This window comes from Ips typographus, linkage group LG1, assembly GCF_016097725.1.
Source record: "Ips typographus isolate SLU linkage group LG1, UJ_Ityp_2.0, whole genome shotgun sequence".
Lineage (NCBI taxonomy): Eukaryota > Metazoa > Arthropoda > Insecta > Coleoptera > Curculionidae > Ips > Ips typographus.
In genome coordinates, this window is record NC_138422.1 from 7,609,843 (window position 1) to 7,627,773 (window position 17,931).

Genomic DNA, 17,931 nt, shown 5'->3' on the forward strand with positions numbered 1-17,931 from the left:
TAATCTGAATTACAATAAAAACAAAACAAAGTTTATTTGAATAACATATGAAATGATTATGTATATTACATATTGTGAATTAGATTTTGATTTGATTTTCTATCAAAAAAAAATTATTTTCAGAAAGTTTTGTTTTTACCTTACGAAATAATATAATAGAATAAACAGACCAACAAATTCCCTGGAATACTGCTTACTTTGAAATTTACAGAATACACTACGAAGTTAATATGACATTTGAAAATGGGTTTTTGATGTAATTATGTCTTAGTTGGTCTTAGTCTTTGAATGAGTAGGATTTAAGTTTTTTAAAATTTTGTCCGTTATTTCTCTAAAAAGCTCCATAACCAAAAATGCCGCATACAGCCGTACTTGACGATTATGAATTTGTTTTAAAATGCCAAAAATAAAATTAAGAACGCAAAAAATTGTCTGATAATCATTTCATATAGTTCTAGATTCTTTGAAATTGGATGCAAATTAGAAGGTTGTTTTACCTAATGTTGAATAAAATAGAAAACTCGGCATGTAGTGTCCCAAATTAACATGACAATATAATCGATAAGTGAAACACTCGACTCAAGAAGAAGTGTCTGGTTTGGTTCCACTGCTATTGATGATCAAAGTTTTTGGAAAAAATCATTTTTTTGCCATATCTAGAGAAAGTTTTGAATTTCAATGAAATTTGCTAGAAACATGTGTTTCTATAAGTACAGCTCATGTTTTAATCTTTTTTTGGTGACTTTAGCATAACTTATATTTATTGTCTTTCTGTCGTTTATCATTTTTCACATTCAGTTATTGGCAAACGAAGTCATAGGTTAACTAAGTATAAATTAAATTAAATTTATTTTATTATTAAAGTAGCATTAATAACAATAGATTTGGTAAATCATGATATTTATAAATGAAAATTTATATTTAACTGGCAAATTAACTATTCACCAGCAAAAGTATTTATAATTTTTGGAAAATTTGCACGAATCCAAATAGTTACAAAATTAAAGTGCATTTCACGCAATAGTTTTTCTCAAATTTTTAAATGGTAAAACATACAAGGTGGACAGTAATGATATGTACATAAAGCTAGGACAGTTTCTTGACATCAAACCATATACTTTTAGGTATAAAGTGTTAAAGTTGAAATGTTATTTTCTCTTTATTGTCATATTTTAACAGTTATTTCATGTAAACTAATGAAACTTGGTGTGGTTAATAAGTCGAATAAACCAATTGTAGAACAGTTCAAGGGTCAAAAAGCGCGAACCAAAACAACGCTTTTGTTTATTCCGGTTCAAAGCTTGACGAATCCGCGAATAATCTCGAACTTTCGAAATAAGTGCATTCCCCCATATACAGTGTCCCAAAAAAAAACTATTCCCTACAAAATATTTGGAACAAATTGGCACATGCACTCATTCTAAAACCATATCTGTTGTGACTAATTGAAATAAATCATAAACAAATTTAAATTGGTTAAAAGGGAAAAGAATTCTCATTAGATCATTCAACTATAATGTGTTTGGTCCACTGTGTAGCGAAGCGGTATCGACCCATCTCGTTCTAGACTATCTAGACACAGCTGTTCATTATTGGTTCCCCTTCTAGTCCTCATTGGCTAGATTGTTCGATACGGTTCGAGCGCCGCCAGCCGGCGTATATAAGCACTTCAGATCGGCGCGCTATTCAGAAGTTTTGAATAGTTCAAAGCGAGCAAAACAAGCGAATTTTACAAGTGAACGAGAGTTTTAATAACTCAGTGTACTAAAACAAGTGATAGTGATATTTTCCAGTGATCAAGTGAACATCAAAGAAGACATAAAAATGGTGAAGAAAGCTCCAGCAATTGGTATTGACTTGGGAACCACTTACTCCTGCGTCGGTGTTTGGCAACATGGAAAAGTGGAAATCATCGCCAACGACCAAGGTAACCGAACAACACCCAGTTATGTTGCCTTTACGGACACGGAACGACTCATTGGGGATGCTGCCAAAAACCAAGTGGCCATGAATCCATCCAACACCGTCTTCGACGCTAAAAGGTTGATTGGACGCAAATTTGACGACCCTAAAATCCAACAGGACATCAAACATTGGCCATTTAAAGTGATCAACGAAGCTGGCAAACCCAAAATTCAGGTCGAATACAAAGGAGAAATCAAGAAATTTGCCCCTGAAGAAGTCAGTTCCATGGTTTTAACCAAAATGAAGGAAATCGCAGAAGCTTACTTAGGAGTGCCCATCAAAGATGCTGTCATCACAGTACCAGCTTACTTCAACGACTCTCAAAGGCAAGCCACCAAAGATGCCGGTGCCATAGCTGGACTAAACGTTATGAGGATTATTAACGAACCAACTGCAGCCGCCTTAGCTTATGGTTTGGACAAGAACTTGAAAGGAGAAAGAAACGTTCTGATTTTCGATCTGGGAGGTGGAACCTTCGATGTTTCAATTCTAACGATCGATGAAGGTTCCTTATTTGAAGTTAGAGCCACAGCTGGTGACACACATCTGGGAGGTGAAGACTTTGACAACCGACTAGTCAACCATTTGGCCGATGAATTCAAGAGGAAATTCAGGAAAGACCTCCGTTCAAATCCAAGAGCTTTGAGGAGACTACGAACTGCAGCTGAACGTGCCAAGAGGACTTTGTCATCCAGCACTGAGGCTTCAATTGAAATTGATGCATTATTTGAAGGCGTCGACTTTTACACCAAAGTTACTAGAGCCAGATTTGAGGAATTAAACGCCGACTTGTTCAGAGGAACTCTACAACCTGTGGAAAAGGCTCTAACGGATGCTAAAATGGATAAAGGCTCTATCCACGATATTGTGCTGGTAGGAGGATCAACGAGAATCCCTAAAATCCAGCAGCTCCTACAAAACTTCTTCAACGGAAAGCAGTTGAATCTGAGCATCAACCCTGATGAAGCTGTAGCCTATGGAGCTGCCGTCCAAGCTGCAGTTCTTAGTGGAGAATCTGACAACAAAATTCAAGACGTTCTCCTAGTTGATGTAACTCCACTATCATTGGGTATTGAAACTGCTGGAGGAGTCATGACCAAGATCATCGAGAGAAATGCAAGAATTCCATGCAAACAAACACAAACCTTCACCACCTACGCGGACAACCAACCAGCAGTCACCATCCAAGTCTTCGAAGGTGAACGTGCCATGACAAAAGACAACAACCTTTTGGGAACCTTTGACTTGACTGGTATTCCTCCAGCACCACGTGGAGTCCCTAAAATTGACGTAACCTTCGATCTAGACGCTAACGGTATCCTTAACGTATCCGCAAAGGATACCAGCTCAGGCAAAGAAAAGAACATCACCATCAAGAACGACAAAGGACGACTATCGCAGGCTGACATTGACAGAATGTTGTCAGAGGCAGAACAGTACAAAGAAGAGGATGAAGCACAGAGAGTTAAAGTGGCTGCCCGTAACCAATTTGAAGCTTACATCTTCCAACTTAAACAAGCGGTACAAGAATGCGGAGATAAACTGAGCAGTGAAGATAAAGCTACAGTGGAAAGGGAGTGCTCAGAGGCTTTGAGGTGGCTGGACAGCAACACTTTAGCAGAAAAAGAAGAATTCGAAGACAGGCAGAAGCAGTTGACATCAGTTTGCAGTCCCATAATGGCTAAACTGTACGGAGGACAACAAAATAACAACAATGCAAACAACATGCCTGGAGGAAGTTGTGGCCAACAAGCAGGAGGTTTCAATGGTTCTAGGTCAGGACCAACTATTGAAGAAGTGGATTAGACTTAACAAATAATTGACAGAATGTGGTAGATAATAAATATTTTTTTGTAAGACTGAATATAATGTAATTAATAGGTAATTTATTGATTAGATGTAGAATTTTTCGGAAGCAGCCAATTTGTGTTAATTTTTCTGTGATATTTTATTATTTCAATAAATTTGTTTTTAAAAAATATGCGGTTTTTTGTTATTTTTACAAATCCCTTCATCTCTGTAATCTGATATACAAAAAATTCAAATAGTACAGGGTGATCTAAAGTTGACGCCCAAGGCCAACCACGGCAAAACAAAAACTGGAAATTAATTTCTGAAGTAAACTGCTGACCAATTGAAACGCAACACTCAAATTTGTTGAGTTAAAATATTTTGAAAACAAAAAAATAATATTTGATTGGAGTATACATAAGAGTCATTGAGTCCGAAGACATACTGGTTTGTCAAATTATCAAAGTATCTCTTAAGCTAGTACAGACAGGGTGATTTATAAAATGGTTAGTCTTAAAATAAATAATAAAAAAACAATAAGAGGAAAAAACACGATTATTGTTTCATTACAGCATGTATTCTGATTAACTATTTTAATAAAGTGTAACACAAAAATCCTATTTTTTCGAAATAAACCAAGAGTACTTTTTTAAAAAGAAATGAGCAGGTTATTTAAAAATGTAGTTTTCCACTATGTGAAATGATATCTGTTAAAACTATGGGTCAACGAGTGTGGCAACAAGTCCGTTTCTGAATATTCTTAAAATTGTAGAACGTTATAAACCGCTCGGCCCCCTTTTGTGATTCCATTAGGGGATACTTTGAAAGTTTATTATAAAAGACAAACTAAGGTTATTTTGATATCCCCTATACGTTCACAAAATTGCCATATACTTACCGGACACCCTCTGTATATTGATCCGATATATTTTGACTGTTAGAAAGCCAAAACGTTTTCGGCTTTCATCATCAAAAAATCAAAATATATTCATTACTTTATGGTGTTTTTTTTGGGAGTTGAATCTGTTTTACTCTGGATCAAACTTGAACTGTATAGCCGACGTTTTACAAAATACTGTTGAAGTTTGATTCAGAGTAAAACAGACCCAACTCCCAAAAAAAAACACCATAAACTATCAAACCGAGGATCGTAAACCACAAATCATTATAATTATTACATTAAATATTTATTGCATCTCAATTTACAACTCGAAAGTCTTATAACTCAATCAATCTACAAAACACCACAATAACTGTTGCAAAAATATTACTTCTATTACGTTAAAACTTTATTAAACTTCATGACAAGATAAAAATTCTGCTTAAAGGTACTCGTCATAAATAAATAATATACAAAATCACTGTAATATATATACAAAAGACACTTAAAATAATGTTCAATAATAATACAAATAGGTAATTTATAAATATAAAGTAACTTCTTCCAGTTCACTATGCAAATAAAACACGATTTTTATCTTATCCATTTACGATAAATAATATAAAAAATTTAACTTTAAATTGAAAATAAAAAATCGATAACTATAACTAGTTATCAATATTATTATAGCATAGCAATAACAATGCTTCAGAAACAAAATTAATTGTGTGTTTCTTAATGGTATATAGATTCAAAAGCGCATGCCTAAACTAAATTAAATCAATGTTTTAAAAATTTAATTCAAAACCAGCCAAAAACATAAACGATTCGTTTTCGTGATATAAGATGACAGTTACTAAAAAATGTTTTTTTTTTTAATATTAATTAAATATTGTGTCTACTTTTCCGCATTTGGCTACTCTTTTCTGATCTACCAAAAACAACCATTTTCAATAAGATGCTGTATTTTCGCTAATTTTAAAATTTGGCTTGAATATTGTTTTAGCAACTTTTTAAGGACTATCTTTCTGTGTATTTTGTTTTCAGTTCCGACGTTTCGGTCTCGCGATACCATCATCAAGTTTTTTTTTTCTTACGGACGCCATTTTGTTTTTTTTATATAGTTAAAAAGAGCACGTTTTTTGCATTAAAATGATGTATTACATGTTACAAAAAAAAATGTATTTTTATAAAAAAAAGCTAAAAAACAGTTTGATTCTAAGTTTGCTTTGACTTGGTGGCCATTTGCCGTAAAAATACATGGTGGAATATGACAGGGACATGTATTTTTTAAATTTTTATTCGGTTTTTCAAAACTATTGCACAGATAAGCTTTTGTTCGTGGTTGTAATTAATATTTGTATTAAAATGCCACAAAATAAGTATTGAAATGAAGAGAAATTTGACATGCTGGCACTGTATCTTCAGTCCAACAGAAACGCAGATGTGACTTCAATTAGGAATTTGGAGACGTATCCAGAACGACGCCAACCTCACAAGACCCACTTTAGAAATCCAGTTGTTCATTTATTAGAATACGGTGCTTTTGAAAAACCAAAGGGATCATACCGTCTTCATAATGAAATCCGGATTCGGAATATTTTGCAAGCCGTCAATGAAAACCCAACCGCATCTGTTAGAATGGTAGGACAAGATGTAAACGTACCAAAATCAACTGTTCACCAAGTTCTTAAAACTTCTGGATATCATCCTTATAAGCCAACAGTTGTATGTACAAGGACTTTTGGAGACCGATTATCCCAAAAGACTGCGTTTCTCGAACCCAAAATCTTCTGATTTTGTTGTATGGACTGATGAAAGCAGGATTACTAATTGTGGTGTTTTTAATAAGCACAACAGACATTTTTGGGCTGTAGAGCTCTAACTTGCAAAAAGTTAAAAAGTAAGTAAAAGTAAAGTTGCTCTAGCAACGTTCAAGCCAAATTTTAAAACTTTTAAAATTAGCGAAAATACAGCACTTTTTTGAAAAAGGTCGTTTTTGGTTTTTCGAAAATAATTCAAAAACGAAGCAAAAATTAAATATTTTTAAAATGGTGTTGGATTGCCTATTAAATTCTATAAAACTTTCCCCATTTAACCTTTGAAGTAGATCTTACGAGAAGCGACATCCCTGTATAGAGAATCGAATTTTGGACATACTGTATAGGAGCGTCTATTAAACGATTTTCTGTAGGTATAATAACCGTCCATGCCATACAATCGTAGTATATGGCTTTAAAATACTGCAAGCAACTTTGAAAAAAGAATACACAGGGTGGGGCAGGGTTAAACGGTCAAACCTATACCATGCCTAGAGAATTGGATTTTAAGCAGAAAATACGTTGTTACCGAGATACAGGGTTATAAAGTTTCAGATTTTTTAAAGGTTTTATTACATAACTTCATTCATTCTTTACATAGCAAGATTAATTTTTCTACATACACTATCTCTTTAGAATCTCCACAATTACGGTGTACAGGGTGATACTTTTCAGGGGTCAATCTCAACTTTATCCTCTCAAAAAAACTTAACTAGAACTTTCTGCTTAAAATTCAATTCTCTAGGCATGGTATAGGTTTGGCCATTTAACCCTGACTCACCCTCAATAGTATATTATATTACAAGCACGAAATTGCTAGTTGCAAACCCGCCTTAAAAAAATACTACGGCAATGCCTTTTGGATATACAAATTTTATAAAAAGAATCATCTAAATGTTCTAATCGTTCAATAAAAACGTGTCCAATTTAATTATAGAGGAATATGATTTGTTGTCCATAAAATTAAAAAAACTACACTATTGACACAACAGTTGTAGACAACATGGTTTAAAACTGGCGCTTTTTATAATTTCGAATCTCAGTTCGTTTGCAAGAAAAATAAAGAAAAAAAAAATGTTTAAATCAACTTTTTGATTTGCATTTAGTTCAAAAATGCGCTCTTGCAACTCCTATCATTAAGAAATTTATATGCAAGACTGTAAAATTCTCACAATTAAAAAGGTAAAATAATTTTTTTTTTAACTTACACTACGGGTGAGCGAACAGTTTATGATTTCTTTTAGGCAGCCGCCGAATTCTTCGATGATTTGCCGTTTCGTCAGTTCTTCGTCTTGCATGTTCGAATCTGCCTCGTCTGAAATCGTCAGCAAGCATTGACAGGTTGCTTCGATTACTTCTTCTGTTATAAAAGTGACAGGTTGTTTCCTGAAACAAAAATTGATGATTGATTAGAAACGGTTTATCAAATATCATTGAATGAAATAACGACATTGCCAACTTGAAAAATATTTGAAATCGATAGTAAGTATTCAAAAATATAATAATATACAGTGTGTTCCATTTAAAATAAGCAAGTTGATACCTACTTCCGGTATAACTGAAAGTGTACTAATATTGAAAATATTTTTAAACCGGGAGCTGGTGACGAGTGATGTTTTCCTATTTTATAATGCATGCCTATTTAAGTGTTGGTAATTAACCGTAAAATGTATAGGCGGTTCCTAGCTAGCCGCAAAAGTGCTTTTCTGTTTGTGAAGTATTTTCGTGTTTTTCCGTGATATTGTGCTGCCTCCCGTTGTAAAAAAATAAAGTTTTAGTAATAAAAACCAGAATTATTAGTTTTTCAGACAACGCTTAACGATTTATATGTATTGAATGTTATTAAATAAAAAAAATTATGTTATGCAAGATGAGCCCATTTTCTGACAATTCAGTTAACTGGTTAAACTTGAGTTTAAATGAAACCTGGAAAAGTGGCCTTTAAAATCGATTTTGTCCCTGAATGACCTTTGGTATTTTGAAAATGATCCTAGTGACCTCTGCTAGTTTTAAAAATCGGCGAAAGAGAAACTGTAAATGCTTCTAACAATTCTTCGGATATTTTCAGTAGTATGTGGAAGCTTATGACATTTAAAAAATGATACTAGAGACCTCTAAAAATTTTGGAAGATTTAGAGCACTTGTAGAAGCTCCTGGCAAATTTCGGACGCTTCGCAGTGGTAATTAAAAGCCTCTAACATTTCCAAAATTATTCTAAGAGCCTCTGACAATTTCGGAAAGTTTAGAGCAATTGTAGAGGCTTCTAGCAAATTTTGGGAGCTTTTTAGTGGTATTTAGAAGCCTACAAAATGATTCTGACGGCTTCTGGCAATTTTGGAATGTTTAGAGCAATTTTAGAAGCGTCTGGAAAGTTTTGGGAGATTTTCAGTGGTATTTCAAAGCCTCTAAACATTTTCAAAATGATTCTCAGGGCTTCTGGCAATTTTGAGGGTTTGGAGCACTTGTAGAGGCTTCTGTTAAAGTTTGGCGACTTTTCAGTGGTGGTTGACACCACTTTTCTTCCTGGCATTACCTGATTTTGTAGTGTGTTTTTATGTCATCAGATAGGGAATTTAATGATGATTCCAAAAATGTGCTTAAGTCATTTTCTCACTCCAAGTGGGTTTTACAGTCGATTTTCTTCCTGACCTCCTATCAAACTGGTTTCTGGCAGATCAAAGCTTTTCTTTGTGACTGTACCTGATTTGGTAGTGTTTTTTCAGTTTATTAGATAGGAATTTTAATGAGGATTCCAAAAATGTGTTTAAAACAGTCATTTTCTCACTCCAAGTGGGTTTTACAGGCCTGAATGTCCTTTCAAACTGTGTTTCTGACAGTTCAAACTTTGACACCGCTTTTCTCCCTGATTTTACTTGATTTTGTAGTGTTTTTTATGTCATTAGATAGGAAACTTAATGAGGATTAGAAAAATGTCCTTAAAAAAGTCATTTTTCACTCCAAGTGGGTTAAACGCGATTTTGCCTCTGACTGTTATTACTGGCTTAATGGCACCTATCATTGTAACAATGATGAGAGACAAAATTGAACCTTCATTCCATCCATTTAAGGGCTTCAACGCTAAAAGAACCGTTGTTCTGTATCTGTGTCAGTTTACACAGCCAAACTTGTAATTAAGTCTTATAGAGTTATATGTTAAATTCAGTTCAATCTGGAATTTTAAGTCTAACCACACATAAGTGATATAATCGACCCTAACTAAGTTAAGTGACGTGTTTCTACGTCTAAAAATTAATTTGAAAATCATGCCAATTAGAGTAAAATTTGCTTGTTAAAATCCCGTAAGCGAATGATTTAACCTTATTACCCACAACGGGGATAAGCCAAATTAAACCATTAATCACTAAAAAACGGGTTTATAATGTAATTTCTGACTTAAAAGGGTTTAAAAGTCAGGAGTACACAGTTCAGTTAAACTTGTAGATGTTGAACCACTGAATTCATGTAGATACGGCAATCCTGCAGCCACAAAAATGCTTTAGAAGAAAAAAATTTTGTTTCAGATATGTTTCATTCACCTAACACAAAAGTGGCCCAGAAAAGGGGTTACAAGTAATATATTATAAAACATAATATTAAATAAACCAAATAACGCAGATGATATTAAAAGAAGTCATTGTTACCAGTTAAAACAATATTATTCATGTTTAACATTATAACTTGTAACTTCTATGTTAACATAAACAATTATTAATGTAATTTAAAGTAAAAGTTTAATCTTTCTGAAAGAAAAAATAATACTAATTCTTACCTAAATAAACTAGATTTCCGATGCCTGATTGGTGAATATGTATTCATCTCCTTGTAGTAAGGCAGTATTTTTCTATAAACTGTTTGGGTCAATTCGTCTGAGGTCATTCTTTGAGTGTCACTGGCCATTGAAAATTTTTTCCTATCCAACGAGTCCTCAACATTCCGACAACCTATACATTTACAATTATTCGAACACGCTATTTTAGCCTCGTAACATTCGCAGTAGTTTTTCAAACACCCGGATCGTTTGCAATTGCATCCTTTCGTGTGCTTTCTGAGCACGTCACCGGTTGTGTCTTTTGCTTTTCCAATTTTCGGCCTATAAACACACAAACGAACGGTATTGACAAACAAAGTTTTCACCTTTTTACTGAATTTTAACGGCTTACCTGAAAGCATTCGGATTCCGTTCAAGACAAGCCCTGATTGCCATATTTCTGGTTTCCTCATTTTCCAAGTTATTGAAACAGTTAACGCAGTTGCAAAGGTAACAAAACTCGCCATTTGCAAAGCAATCACAATACAATTTCAAGCACTGAGACTTGGTACAGTTGCAGGGTTTTCGCGGTCGAATTCCGTTTGCGCTGTTCGATTGGTTTTCGGCACTCGGAGCATCATGAGTCCCGGGGGAATTTTCAGAGGGCTCTGGTGAGGCTGTGTAAAATATATCAGTGAAAATGTGCGTCCTTATGTACTTTTTTTTGAACACTTACAGCTGGTTTCTGGTGATGGTGACGGTTGTGGCTGTTTTGGTATACTGGATGATGCGTTTTGCTTTGGTTGAACTGTATGTTTGACTGAGGGCAACGCTATTTTAGGTACCTAAAAATATTGGCTATAACTAGTGTTTTTGTCCCTCACTTTGCCTAATTAAGTACCACCTTTTCTATACCGTACTTGTATTTCATAGTAAAGCAGCTTAACATGCTTTTTAAGAAGAGATATCAATTATTTTTTTCTGTTATACTGACTATTTACTGTCTATTATTTATCAACTAAATTGGGCATACCTGTTGCATTGATGCAGGAATATAACCAGCTGGTACTAACATAACTTGTGTCGGTTTGCCAGATGCACTTATTGGTTTAGTAACTACTTTTGTCGTAGTCACAATAGGCTGAAAATAATTATTGATTACCACAAACTTATTTCCTTACACACATAAATAACTGAAAACACAGTATTTGAAAAAGAAAACCTTTAAAACGTCCGGTTTTCAATGTTACGGAATCACATTTTAGAAAAAAAAAATAAAATCATGGATTTTACAGAATCTGATAGAACCGGACTTTTGGAATCATCAAATCGATAGATTATGTGCGAAGTTGAGCAGTCTTTGTGCACTTCGTCGACGGATAAGATATATTATTTCTACTCAAAGTATAACACTTTTTTACTTTGGGTGCGTACAGTCCGTCTTAATGTACGGCCTGATCTTTTGGGGTTCATCGTCAAATGTACAGAAAACTTTTATGACACAAAAAAGAATAGTCAGATGTATACCCAAATTATCTCCACAAACAGGAATACTTACAGTGTCTCTCTATATTATTTGTCTCTAGTAATGTTTGTTAAAAAATACCCGCATCTTTTTGTGCTCAACATGGACATGTATGACAACAATCTTACTTTAGTCTAAAGAACAAGGAGAGATTTGAGAATTCCCCAACATTAAACCACCTTTTTTCGAAAGGGGCCACAATACAAAGCAATCAAAGCATATCAACTGCTACCATACCAACATGAGAAAATTTACACTGCATCTCTTAAAGATTCCAAGATATGTAGGAGATGCTAATGTTTAGCTGAATTTGAACCTTAGAAATTATCCGATTTTACAGTTTCTATTTTTTTCTTTTTTTAATATGTTGTGGCTATTTATTCTTGCAAATCACGATTAACATTTTTACACTTCAGTAAACAATTAGTTAAAGAATTAGGCTCTTTTGAATAGTATAGGTCTCATTTTACCTTAACATCCGTCATTCCAGATGCTGATGTTGAGGCCGTATTTGAAGTTCTTAGACTATTTACAACCGTAACACTAGAATTACTGCTTTGTTCTGCTGAAGTGGACGTCACAAATTTTATATACTGCACCTGCAAGTGGATGTATATTGTCAATAAAACGAGCAATTATTAAAAAAATTTAAACAAAACATACCCCCGTTCCTGGAACATTAATTTGATGAATTTGTCCATTCGCAAGTCTTTGAGTACCTGCGACTTGGATCAGTTGGCCGGCCGGCAAAACTTGATTTCCATTAGAACTTTTCAAAATAATTCGTTGAGGTCCTTTAACGCTACTAATTCCCGAAACAGCAGCAGGTAAAATTTTTGTGGGTGCCTTAACTTGACTCAAGGCGATTGTTTTAATATTCCCCACAGAATTTTGGGACATTAATTTAATAGTTTTAGGCTGAGCCTTATTGACTAAAACTGTCCGTTTTGACGGTACTTGTTGCACTGAACTTTGTATAATTTTAGCATTGCCCAAAAGTCCCATTTCTTGGGCCTGTTGAAACGTAATGGTTTTGGTTGTACTAGAAGAATTCGAATTTGAAGCCGGTACTAGCTTAATTTGTTGTGGTTGATCGGACGATTTGTGAACAACGACAAACTGTTGACCGGGTTTTGCGTAAGCGACTGGCTTTGTGACTGTTTTTTGACCGCCTGATGTGGTTATAATTTTTTTCATAAATATCTGCTTGGGTGGTGCTTGTTGAGTGACAAGTGAACTATTAGCAACTGACGTTTTTAAAGATTGCTTAATAGAAATTGGCCGGCCAAGAGAATAATTTCCGAGACTTATTTCTTGTCCTTGTTGGTTTACTAATTTAATTGTCTGCCCACCCGAAGAACCTAAATGAAAAATCATGTACTTTTCAACTGAAGGAAGAGCTAAATAAATTTATATTTCGCTTACCTGGAACTAAAAGAACTGGCTGACCAGATACTGACTTAACAATTGGAACCTGTTCAGGTTTTGGAGCTATATTCAAGAGTCGTAAAGGTGGAACGCTGGGAGGAGGTTTATATTTTTTCTCAATAACTTCTTCCACCACTTGTTCATCCGATTGAATTTCAATTTCTTGTGGGTCAATGTCGTCGTCAGTCTGAATAATTTCTTCTTCATGCTCTATTACATCATGCGATTCCACAATTAAAGAATCTGAAACGAAACGTTTTGGGTATTGTAATAGAAGATTTCAGTCAATTATAAAATCATAACAATAATAAGGTTGCTAACTAAATTCTCATAAAAAACACTATTCATTTGTTTTGGACACTTTGAATAAGATATTCTGAAGAAATGGTATTTCTTTTATCATGACAATGGTTCCTTTATCAAGATTTAGTGGCTATGCTCTCAAAAATTCCAAAAACCCAAGACGCCCAAAAAAAATAAAAAAATTTTCCTCATCACAACAACAAATGACGATAGAATTTTTGTAAATACATTAGTGTTAAAATTTGCCTCAGAAAATATTATTTTATTGATTAAAAACGTGCCAACAGCACATCTTCTTGTGTGTGTGAAACACATCTTTTTTAAGAAATTTTGTTTATCTAAAAATGTGGTAGCAAACATCCATTAATGGAGAAGAAAAATATTGATAAATTTTCAAAACTACTTTGGTTTTCGCTAAGAAGCAATAAACAAATGTTTAAAATGCACTATCTGACGTTTTCCCAATTTTCCAATTGGACAAATTCATTCAAGAGAGTTGTTCAATTTTACATAAGATTCTCTAAAACCTTCCCAATTTACATTATTGCCAAGATTTGGGATATACTGTATAAGAAAATGGCAAAATGAGCTGTCCAATAATTTTATTTCTTTTTGGTTATTTTTGAAAAAACATACTTTTTTAATTGTATGTTCTATTTTTAGTGGCGTTAATATTGTATCTAAACTAAAACTGATCCAGTAGGTTTTAATGTCCTTTAAAGTGGCAATGTCAGTTTATTTTATCTCACCTTTTCTAAAACATTATCTACTTATTTTTTATCAATAAAATTGGCATTACATAATAATTTAACCTTTTTAACTGTTTTGACATGAAGTGTTACTCTTCTAACTCCAACGCAATAAATAATTTATTTGTTATGGCATATTCCACACTTAATTAACCTTAATCTTGACTCTAGTCAAACATTAGATGACAAATTTCGTATCCTAATGCAATTTCCATTAAAATAAACTTAAAGATGTATTTGCAGGGTTCCAATTTAATTACAGATTCCTAGAACGTTGTCAATGTTTATTATTTACCTAACCCCACTAAGACCTGTGATTAACTGCTTGAGTCAGCTGCAGCAAAACAAATCATTGGTCCATATTCTTAATTTGAAAGTAATTTAAATATAATGTATCTGTTGTTTTCAAAAAAAGTTGTTCATGCTTGAACATAACCAAAATAATTCATGAATTTCATATTATCTGACTCTTATATTGGTCAAACATTACTTAATGAATTTACATTACATAAAAGTATAAGTATAGTTTATGTTATAACTGTGACTAGCATGGTAATTATTTACTACATAATTTACTAAGTATTATGTATTTTTTCTGTAACAAACTGTATTTCCGAAATTCCGCCGCCGATTTAATGAATAAAATAGGTCTTAAATGACCGTTTTTTTGTAAAATTAGAGCCAGGAATTCATTTTGACACACAGAGATGTCTTGACGGATATACAGGGTAAAGAAACATGTGCTGCAATTTCTTGAATTTCAACCCAGTGCATTTGATAGCTGTGAAATAAAAAAAATATTCTAAAATATATTTTTTTATTTTATGGGCCTTGTTGATATTTCAAGACATGTTTGGGGATTTCTCAATTTTTGGTCTACAAAAGGAAAAGACGTACGTTTTTATAAATTTCGGGAATACCACCACATCAACACTTAAGTGTTTACTGGTTGTAAATCAGTAACGTAGGATGGAGGTTAATACCACATTTTTTAGTATTGTTCAAAATGAGAAAAATTTAATGCAGTTATACAACAATAATTACTGAAAGTTTACACTTCTCATACGTTACTTTGTACTGCAATTTTAATAAGACGATTCATATTTACAATTTTATTAAAAATGAAACTTAGACATAGTCTGTTGATTAATAAAATCATTTTTATTGTAGACGTAACCCATAAAAAACTGCGTCTTTTTCAAAAACACCGCGTAATTACTTTTATAGACCAAAAACTGAAAAACCCCCAAACATGAAATATCAACAAGCCCATGAAATGACATATAAAAGAATATTATAAAATTATCTCAGCTATCAAATGCACTGGGTTGAAATTCAAGAAATGTTCAGTACATTTTTCTTTGCCTCACACAAGAACTCACTTTTGAGGCAATGCTAATGACGGTCCTGGTTGAAGAAGAAACAACCTTTCAAAACCTTTTTTGTTTATTAAATTCCGCTCATACATTACAGCCGAGATACAATAAGCGTTTAAAAATTGCCAAAAATGTAACTGTGTTAAGCTTTGGCTGTATGGATGATTTTCCTGAGTAGTTTGGAAGTCCGTTTAAGCTTTCAGCGGAAAATCAATAAAAATACATAACTTCTTCAAAAGGTCTAGACCACAGAACTACAGTTTAAATAAAGATAATAAAGTTGAAGAGCACATTTGCCAGTCGAACTGTACATTTCTTTAAAGAATTATGTAGATTTGTGTTTAAAAACCTCAGTACGTTATTATTGTAACCTTATTTATATCACTTGACATATTTTTTTTCAGGAAAGTGTAAAGTAACTTGCATAGTGGCAATGTCCAATGTTTCCACTCATAAAACCTCCCCACTATAACTATTAATATCTATCAAAAATGTATTGAAATTGTAATTGTATTCATCAGTTTCAGCTTTATTTTTTATTATTCAAATATAAGTTTGGCCTGCATTTTTGTTAATTTTGATAATTTTTAAACTATCCAAGCAAAAAATAAACTTTTTCCAGTTTTTTGATTCGGTAGTTTAAACATGGAAACAAAAATAACCAAAAAAAAAGGCAACTACACGTGGTGTTCCCAGGCGGTCACCCATCCAAGTACTAACCACGCCCTACGCTGCTTGACTGCGGTGATCGGACGGGAACCGGTATATCCAGCGTGGTATGGCAGTTGCCTATCAATAATACAGCAAAACCGGTATAAAAGTTGATTCAAAACGTCATAAGAAACCAAAACATAGATATAAAAAAATTATTATCCCTAAGAAATCAATGGTATGATTGCAAAACAACTCTATCAACAAAAATAAAAATAAAAAATGATATGACATCCGTCAAAAGTGAAATCCTCCAATACTTAGTCATAAGACTACTTCATCAAAAAAACTGTGAATAACTGGTCAAATTATGTCACATACTCTCTGGCTGACAAACACATTTCTGGTAAGAAATTTTTGATGAATTTCTATTACCAAGTCCACTTCCATTCTTAATTTGCAATCCTGTTTGCAATATAGAAACTAGAAACTATTAAAATCAATAGACAAAAGAATAAGAAAAAATAAAACTACTAAAGGTACAGTTTATTCAACTGGTTGTTCCTTTAAAATTTTATTTGACCAATAAGGCTAATAAAGCCTTAGTCAAAAACCTGATCTGGTCTTTTTAATTATTTAAAACTCTGAATTGCCACATATTTAACAGTGCTAATTGAGTTTTTTTCTGTGAATTGAAGAATAAACAAAATATGGAATATTTTCAAAAAACACACCAAGTGTAACAAATATGATTTTAAATTATAACTAAAAACTTTTTTTCTATCTGAAGAACCTAATTCTCGACTAATACAGTAACTCAACACATCAAGAAGTTGATTGTCTCAATTCATAGTCTGTAAACATTGTTAAGAAAAAGTTCATAGTTTTAAATTGAAATATTTAAGGGTTTCATATAGATCAGTTTTGTTAATTACATGTGTGATACTAAAACTGAGACTAAAACTATATTATAACTTAACCTCCTAATCAGGAACAATATCACTTTAACTTGAAATTTAGATATCAGATAGCACCTACTTTTTGATATCAAATAATAAGATTTTATGAAGTATATTTAATATAATACAAAATGGGTATTACCGTCAATTTCCATTTCGGTAGTGTCCATCACCATATCACTAGAGAACTGATCTAATATAGCCATATTATCAATGTTTTCTGCAGAATTAGGGGTATCTGACAGTGTAGCCTCCTCCAGCTCCACTTCAGACTGTTCTTCCAGTTCTAAAACAAATTATGGGGTTGTAATTAAAATTGAAGCACGTGCAATCATTGTTGTAACTACAATAGTCAAAATTAACTCAAATAAATCCACTTTTACTGCAAAAACTTTTGAATTTTATAACGAAATGAATTAAAATTCGCTATTATGAAAACAAGCAGAGACGCGGACGCGAACAAAAAAATACCGAGAGTACTGATTGAAAACCCCAATGAGGGTACGAAACTTTAGAGGTAGTTTTTGAGTTTAAGTAGTCAATTTAACTTACCCTGTTCGGATAGAGACATATTTTTCAGTATTTTAATTTTACTTTTTCAAAAATACAAAAACATTTCCAAACAAACGTCAATGATTGACGTTCAAGGCGTTGACGCACGAAATGACATTTGATGACGTTACGCGCATGGTGGCCAACTGTCGCGCTACCAGCTGAAAAGTGATTTTGCTACAAT

At 33.2% G+C, this 17,931-nt stretch overlaps 1 protein-coding gene, 1 non-coding gene and 1 pseudogene across 3 annotated transcripts; 1 reads left to right on the forward strand and 2 right to left on the reverse strand.

Moving 5' to 3' along the window:
* Positions 1-1,670: 1,670 nt before the first annotated feature.
* On the forward strand, positions 1,671-3,888 carry LOC145740024 (heat shock protein 68 pseudogene; annotated as a pseudogene).
* A 1,033-nt stretch (positions 3,889-4,921) lies between these two features.
* LOC145740430 (protein lin-54 homolog) lies at positions 4,922-17,918 on the reverse strand. 2 transcript variants are annotated; one of them, XM_081996000.1, is made up of 10 exons: positions 17,748-17,918; positions 17,338-17,481; positions 13,155-13,400; positions 12,393-13,090; positions 12,206-12,328; positions 11,238-11,345; positions 10,941-11,049; positions 10,617-10,881; positions 10,226-10,546; positions 4,922-7,842 (listed from the first exon to the last, which is right to left on the reverse strand). In XM_081996000.1, the coding sequence occupies exons 1-10, from the start codon at positions 17,764-17,766 to the stop codon at positions 7,656-7,658; spliced, it is 2,220 nt and encodes a 739-aa protein (XP_081852126.1). In that variant the 5' UTR covers positions 17,767-17,918; the 3' UTR covers positions 4,922-7,655. The 2 variants fall into 2 exon arrangements, with proteins under 2 accessions (XP_081852126.1, XP_081852125.1); XM_081995999.1 differs by having other exon boundaries at positions 12,200-12,328.
* Positions 16,257-16,375, reverse strand: LOC145740510 (5S ribosomal RNA). Its single transcript, XR_014181448.1, has one exon. It is a non-coding gene; the product is annotated as a 5S ribosomal RNA (ribosomal RNA).
* Positions 17,919-17,931: the final 13 nt, after the last annotated feature.

What these genes read in the sequence shown, in the direction of transcription:
- LOC145740430 (XM_081995999.1), bottom strand. An exon ending in CTGGAATGACGGATGTTAAG is followed by an intron (nt 11,346 to 12,199) that starts GTAAAATGAGAC and finishes AATTATTTTCAG; the next exon opens with CCTATTGTGACTACGACAAA. An exon ending in ACCATCACCAGAAACCAGCT is followed by an intron (nt 10,882 to 10,940) that starts GTAAGTGTTCAA and finishes TATTTTACACAG; the next exon opens with CCTCACCAGAGCCCTCTGAA.